The following is an 8,223-nucleotide window of genomic DNA, read 5'->3' on the forward strand; positions in this document are numbered from 1 at the left end:
GAAAAAAAGAGGAACATTTCTATTCGGCACGAAGTGGTGCCACGCAACCATCGAGAGAACATTTTGGAAATAATTTCCTGCAATTGGGTTCATTTGTACACTATAATTTATCCTAAATGTATTCTCATCTCCCAACCTCGGAAGCACTGTGGAAGAGGGGTTAGTGCATGTGCCTCACAATGTGAAGGTCCTGAGTAGTCCTGGGTTCAATTCCGGGCTCAGGATCTTTCTGTGTGGAGTTTGCATGTTCTCCCCATGACTGCGTGGGTTCCCTGCGGGTACTCCGGCTTCTTCCCACCGCCAAAAACATGCACCTGGGGATAGCTTGATTGGCAACACTAAATTGGCCCTGGTGTGTGAATGTGAGTGCAAATGTTGTCTATCTATCTGTGTTGGCCCTGCGATGAGGCGGCGACTTGTCCAGGATGTACAAAGGCTTTCACCCGAATGCAGCTGAGATAGGCTCCAGCACCAACCCCTGCGACCCCAAAAGGGACAAGCGGTAGAAAATGGATAGATAGATGGATCTCCCAACCTCTTTTGGCGGTCTTTTTAAAACATGCATGTCCCATGTAATGTACCACAGAATGTTGTTGTATTTTTAGCATGATTTACTAACATTATTATAATTGAAAACATGTTGTAAAATTCTCTAACATGCGTGCAAAGAACTCGGAAATGTTTTTCCCATTTGGCAACTGATCGTCTCCCTGGTCTGCAATTCAGTGCGGCGTTTAGGCAAGAGGAACAGTGAGTAAGCGGCTGAGGCGAGCATTAAACACATTTTATTTTTATTTGTATTAAAAAATATATATATTTCATTAAAAAAAAAACACAGAAGTGATATCTTGAAAATTGGAAAATTGACACAAAAATTAACGTTAACACGGACATTCCCCATTCCTGAAGATTAATCAAATCTATTTAAAATACATGACAAAGATACAGGTGCACCTAAAAAAATGCTGATATCATATTCCAGCAATTAGATTTCCAAAGTGAAACTAATATATGACGTTGGCTCCTAACACGCAACTCAAGATACAATGATTTCGAAAAGTATTCACAGCGCTTCACTTTTTTCACATTTTGTTATGTCATACATAGCCTTATTCCGAACTGGAATAAATTCATTCTTGTCTTTAACATTCTACAAATAGTCAAGGTAGGTTGAAAGATGAATGCAGCAATGTAATGAGACATCCTAGATGAAAACCAACGCTTCCCGTCCAACCTGATGACCGTGGTGGCGTGGCCGTGCCACTTTAAGGGTTTCAGGTTTGATCCCCGCTTCCTCCATCTTAGATAGTAGATTAGATTAGATAGTACTTTATTTATTCCGTCAGGAGAGTTCCTTCGGGAACATTTAAATTTTAAGCACAATCCCATTCAAGATCAGACAAACATTACAGGGAGACAGAACAGGATCGCTGACGGGTCTGCCGGCTTCCAGCGCCCCTTACAAAAAAGATGAGATACAGGTAAACAGGGGTGGGATAGAAGATTAAAAGGACAAAAAAAAATCGGTCTTGGCCTGGGCCATGGAGAGGGGGTGCAGACTGAGGCCAAGGGAAAAAAAACAACTCATATATATATATATACATATATACATATATATATATATATATATATATATATATATAAAAAGGGGTATTTCTGTCAGTCATTTCGTAGCACATTTTTTTTCCTTTTACGGAACGTTTTTGTAGAGAATAAATGATGAAAAAAACACTTAATTGAACGGTTTAAAAGAGGAGAAAACAGGAAAAAATGAAAATTAAATTTTTAAACATAGTTTATCTTCAATTTCGACTCTTTAAAATTCAAAATTCACCCGAAATAAAGAAGAGAAAAACTAGCTAATTCGAATCTTTTTGAAAAAAAATTCAAAAAAGAATTTATGGAACATCATTAGTAATTTTTCCTGATTAAGATTAATTTTAGAATTTTGATGACATGTTTTGAATAGGTTAAAATCCAATCTGCACTTTGTTTGAGTATATACCAAATTGGACCAAGCTATATTTCTAACAAAGACACATCATTATTTCTTTTAGATTTTCCAGACCAAACATTTTAAAAGAACTTTAAAAGAATTTGAAATAAGATTTAAAATTGATTGTAATTATTTTCTAGATTTGCAGAATTTTTTTTTTTTAATCATAATAAGTTTGAAGAAATATTTCACAAATATTCTTCGTCGAAAAAACAGAAGCTAAAATGAAGAATTAAATTAAAATGTATTTATTATTCTTTACAATAAAAAAAATTTTTTTACATGAACATTGATTTAGATTGTCAAGAAAGAAGAGGAATTAATTTAAAAGGTAAAAAGGTTTTTGTGTTTAAAAATCATAAAATCATTTTTAAGGTTGTATTTTTTCTCTAAAATTGTCTTTCTGAAAGTTATAAGAAGCAAAGTAAAAAAAATAAATGAGTTTATTTAAACAAGTGAACACCAAGTCTTTAAAATATTTTCTTGGATTTTCAAATTCTATTTCAGTTTTGTCCCTCTTAGAATTAAAACTGCTGAGCAAAGCGAGACCAGCTTGTTAGAAAATAAATAAAATAACAAAAATAGAGGCAGCTCACTGGTAAGTGCTGCTATTTGAGCTATTTTTAGAACAGGCCAGCGGGTGACTCATCTGGTCCTTACGGGCTACCTGGTGCCCGTGGGCACCGCATTGGTGATCCCTGATGTAGATAATGGGTTTCATTGTGTAAAGAGTTTTAAATGTCAAAAGAAAGTTGAATTCCCTACAAAGAGAAATTGGCAAAGACGAATGGGCGAAACTGCCCAAAAATAGGTGTGCAAGGCTTGCGGCATCGTATTCAAAAAGACTTCAGGCTGTGATTGTTGCCAAAAGTGCATCATCAAAGTATTGAGCAATCTTAAAGTACACGTGATTTATTTTTTTATTTTTTTTTTATGAATTTGCAAAATTTTCTAAAATAACTTTTTCACATTTTCATTATGGGGCATTGTCTGTAGAATTTTGAGGACAAAAATGAATTTATTTTTTATATCATTCATATTTATTATTTTGGAATGAAGCCTTAACATAACACAATGTCGACAAAGTGATGTACTGTTTCTCATTTTGCATGTAGTGAGTTTACATCACATGATTACATTTGAAGTTGAATTGCTGACATGAATTAACTTTTGCAAGATATTCAAATTTCTTTAGCTTTACCTGTATACAAAAATCAGTAACATTACCATAAACAAGTATAGGACGAACCAAGTGAACAGTTACCAAACCAATGTTTAGTAATAGATCTTTAGCCAATCAACTGCACAGTATTAGAAATATAGCATTAAAAAGTCTGCCTTTAAAACAGTGTAGTAGTACTTTCCTGTAGTAAAAATCACTTGTAACTTTAAGTTACAAAATACATTAATAGTACAACCATAACATACATTTAGTGCTGACCTGTACAGTCAACCAATCAATCATCACAGCATTAATCATATTTAATGAAAAAGTCTGCCTTTGCCAAACTACAATTGACATTTTCAAACAGTATCGTTTCAAGAGAAAACAACGTATCAACTTGAGGTCCTTGATAATTTATTAAGACCATTTTTACCCCCACAGAGTGCCATGATTATATATACTGTTTTTTATATATGGAGATAAATCTTCAATGATTTTAAAAACAAGATTTGGGTGCATGTTTAAATTTATTTTGGATTTTCTCTTACACCGGGTTCTAACGTAAACTACTATTTATCATGAGAATTAATACTTTATAGCAGGGTTGTCAAAACTTTTTCCACTGATAGAATAAGGGCAGCAAAATAGGCCAACAATGGGCCAAAAAAGTTGCAAATTCCAGCAAATTTGAAGGTGAGAAACAGTACTGAATTTGAAAAAAAACGTGTAGTGAATATTGAAGGTTGCATCTGCTTGACTCTTCCTTCCCTCCGGCTTACTACCGTCTTCACCAGCACGAAAACACAAGTGATCAAATAATCTTATGGTCATTTATCCGTTTCATCCGTAACTTATATAAATGTTGCATTATTTTCTGCCTGTAATTCTGTAATTATTCTTTAGAAAATGTTTCATGTGTTAATATTTTAGGGTGTCTGGAACAGATTATTTGATTTGCATTTTTATTTTCTACTAAAAGTTTTTTCAGTTTGTGTACAACTGATTAATGACAAAACTGAGGTACCACTGTAGTAGTATATTATTTGTATCACCATTTCAACTTTACTGTAACATACGATTTTTGATGAAATGAGTAAACTCCAACAAAAGTACAATACCACAAAAGTACAATACCTATGTTTAATGTTGCTCAAAAAGGTTCATTCATTATGTATTCTTATTCATATAATCTCAAATTTTCTTGCAATCAGACAATATTTTCGATATATGAGATGGAATCTTTACCCGACATATTTCGACTGCTTCCTTAGTTCAATCTCCTTAATCCATCGTTTGAATTAATTACTTTCGGTCCCGATTTTGCTGTTGTCCCACTCCATGATGTGGTTATTTTTGCAATGATCTGATACGGATGATTTTAAGATTTCCTGTTCGGATTTTTGTTTTAGGCTTCTTGTAAACATTGTAGTTGTCTTTTTGTCGCATTCTTTCTGATGTTCTTTCTTCCTTGTGTTGAATGTCCTCCCTGTTTTTCCAAAGTATGATTTTTCGTATTATTTACACAGGATTTCGTAGATTGCATTTCTTGTCTTGTTCTATTTTGTCTTTTGGATGGACAAGTAACGGTCTTGTTTTTGTGTGAGGTTTAACTGTTTATTTTGTGTTTTTTAATGACCCGCTGTATTGGTTCAGTTACTCCTCTAATATATGGTAAAGTTATGACCTTCTTGTTCTTTAAGTTTCTTCTTTTTTCCTCTTTTCCTTGTTTTTTTACTTGTTGATCACCTTTTTTGATGGCCTAGGTGGGATATTGGCAATTGTGAGTGCATTTTGGATGTGTTTCTCTTCTTTTTTTCTATCTTGTTCTTCTGTCATGATATTGGCCCGTTCATAGAGTGTTCTCACGACTGATAGTTTGTGTGCTGTGGGATGTTCGGAGGTCCAGAGTAGATATTGATTGGTCAGTGTGTGTCGGTTTTTGATGAACAGTAATGTTTTGACTGCCATCATCTTTGCGGTGCATTTTCGTGTCCAAAAAAGTGATGGTCCTGTTCATTTCCTCTTCATGTGTAAAGATTCCATCTAACATACCGAAAATATTGTCTGATTACAAAAGAATTTGAAAAAAATTTAAATAAATAAATAAAGACCTATGTTTATTGATGTCTACTTGACAAGCCTGTTTGCAATTGAGAAAATGTATTCACTTAAATTTAGAATAAAAAAAAGTCCATCCATCCATCTATTTCAACCGCTTGTCCCTTTCAGGGTCGCGGGGGGTTCTGCAGCCTATCTCAACTGCATTTGGGCGGAAGGCGGTGTACACCCTGGACAAGTCGTCACCTCATCGCAGGGCCAACACAGAGTGACAGACAAAATTCCAACTCACATTCACACACTAGGGCCAATTTAGTGTTGCCAATCCACCATTCCCCAGGTGCATGTCTTTGGAGGCGGGAGGAAGCCGGAGTACCCGGAGTCACAGGGAGAAAATGCAAACTCCACACAGAAAGATCCCGAGGGCAGGATCGAACCCTGGACCTTCGTATTGTGAGGCAGACGCACTAACCCGTCTTCCACCATGCTTACAATTTGTCTATTTTTTGCCACTGAGTGTCTATAATAGAATTAAATACATTTCACCGTTAAAGTATCCTATAATAATTGTTGAAGTCAGCAAAAATCCCACACAATTACCACTCACATATTTTTGTGAACTTACATGGACATTGTGATTTTGTTTGTTGTACAAGTGACAGGGTAAATTGTTTTACTAAATAATGAATAGGTTACTGTCAGTAACGTTTAGTTGTATTTAGAAAATGTTGCTGTTATTTTTCTTACCATTTTCCACAACTATTGTATTTCCTTGAATTGCCGCAGGGCATATAGTATGCGCCTGCCTTGAATTACTGCCGGGTTAAACTTGCTTCCCAAAATAATTAGCGCATGCTTAGTATTACCGCCTGGCCAAACTCGTGACGTGACGAGTGACACTTCCCCTGTCATCATTTTCAAAATGGAGGAGGCTGATTTCAATACCGGTAATTTGAAATTGCATAAAGGGAAGAAGATTGAGAGCTATTCAGTAGGATTTAAGGTCCAAGCTTACATCACACTCAAATTTTTACTGCATGCCTTTGGTAAGTGCCGGAGTGAAAAGAGGTTTTAAAATAATTAGCGCATGCTTACTTTTACCGTATGCCTTTGGTAAGCGCAGGAGTGAGAAGAGGTTTTAAATTAATTAGCGCCCCAGCGGGAATTCAAGGAAATACTGTACTTCATTTAAATAGAGTATGATATATTGCAATACTGTACTGTGCAATAGATAGATAGATAGATAGATAGATAGATAGATAGATAGATAGATAGATAGAACTTTATTGATTCCTTCAGGAGAGTTCCCGCAGGAAATTTTAAATTCCAGCAGCAGTGTACAGAATTGAGATCGAATTTAAAAGTAAAAAGTAAATAATGGGGGTATAAATGGAAACAAAATAGAAAAATATTACAATAAAAATAAAAACATATATTACATACATACATGTAGTTAAAAAGTAACATTGTTAAGAGTTTGACTTACCTTAATGACAAATTTGAGAGGAGCCATTGCATTCAACAAACTGAAGCAGTTTCCCAGACACTACACTCAATACACACGTTTGACGAATTAAAAACAGAAGTCAAGTAAATCAGTCGGCAGTAAGACAACGTCCAACAATCAGCAAAAAGAATCCGACATTATTTATAATTAGTAATTATCATTGAGAATACCACTAGGGTAAAATGTATAAAAGGTAAACATAGATTTTCTACCGCCAGGAGTTTTGAATTTCTGTCAAAGCGAGTCAGGCGACAGAATATGACGTCATGTTGACGTCCGGTAGCCGATATTCCAATGTCGTGTTCACTCACTTGTTCACTAATTTATTTATTTACTTATTATATATATTTAATTTCACACATGAAAACAATCTTTACTGAAAGAATTTTATTTTTTTTTTTAAATCACTACTATGCAACCGTCTTATTTTTATGGTTTTGCCTCTTTGTGATGTTAAGTTCCTGTTATACAGTATGTGCCTTGAGCTCTTATTTTGAAGGTGAAAAGAACGGAAACGATGTCTTCTTGGAGTGGAGCTGAGTTTTTGAAAACAAACGAAATAAAGTGGTCCTCGTGTAGAACTAGAGCCTCCGTGTTTGTTATTTTAGTGTAAAACAGTGCATGCAAGACTGGACACTATAAAATAACAAACACAGAGGCTTTAGTTCTACACGTGGACCACTTTTTTTTTCTTTTTTTTCAAATGTTTATTTATAAATTTCAACAATTACAAACTGTAAGTCAAAGAACAAGATAAAACAGTACACAACAGCGCCAGAGGATTGTAAATTCAAAATAACAAAAATAGTATACAAAAAATATATATATAATAAACAAAGTACAAAGCCATAGGCTCATTCAGATTCGTTAATTGACTTAAATTTGGAACACAGTATCATCGTTTTCACAGCTTTTTAGTTGATAGAGGTAGAGAGCGTTTTAATGTAAAGTTCAAAATGTTTTTAAAGGCACAACAGATAGGTTAGGTATGGAGAAACTTACATTTATGAATATAAAACTTAGCAAATAGAATAATGAGGTTGCAAAGGTAGAGTACCAGGACCACTTTATTTCGTTTGTTTTCAAAAACTCCGCTCCACTCCAAGATGACACAATTTCCGTTAATTTCACCTTCAAAATAAGAGCTCAAGGCATATACTGTATAACAGGAACTTAACATCACAAAGAGGCAAAACCATAAAAATAAGTTACATATCCCCCCTCCTACAAAATGAAACGTCCTCGTTTCAACACAATAACAGGATAAGTGCCAAAAACAACACAAACAGGCAAAACCATAAAAATAGGTTACAGTAGCCTATGTAGAAGCTGTCACGCCAAATTTCTTTTCCCCTACAAAAACATTCTCCCCCCATTTACTTCCGGGGTCATGATTAATACAGACGCTATATTATAAAATACAGACGTGTTGTTAACGCTATATTATAAAAAAAATAAAACATTACAAACACAAGCTATGGAATGACGCATTTACTT

General features: G+C 34.6%; 1 protein-coding gene across 2 annotated transcripts in view; it reads right to left on the reverse strand.

Annotated features, from left to right (window-relative positions):
- The window catches only part of slx4ip (SLX4 interacting protein), a 65,675-nt gene extending 58,654 nt beyond the window's left edge, over positions 1 to 7,021 (reverse strand). For both annotated transcript variants that reach the window (XM_061910583.1, XM_061910582.1), the window contains exon 1: positions 6,706 to 7,021. In XM_061910583.1, coding sequence (XP_061766567.1) covers positions 6,706 to 6,732 — 27 coding nt within the window. In that variant the 5' untranslated portion in view covers positions 6,733 to 7,021. The remainder of the gene's footprint in view (positions 1 to 6,705) is intronic.
- Between the last annotated feature and the right edge of the window lie 1,202 nt (positions 7,022 to 8,223).

Source organism: Nerophis ophidion, linkage group LG09 (assembly GCF_033978795.1).
Source record: "Nerophis ophidion isolate RoL-2023_Sa linkage group LG09, RoL_Noph_v1.0, whole genome shotgun sequence".
In the NCBI taxonomy this organism is placed as follows: domain Eukaryota; kingdom Metazoa; phylum Chordata; class Actinopteri; order Syngnathiformes; family Syngnathidae; genus Nerophis; species Nerophis ophidion.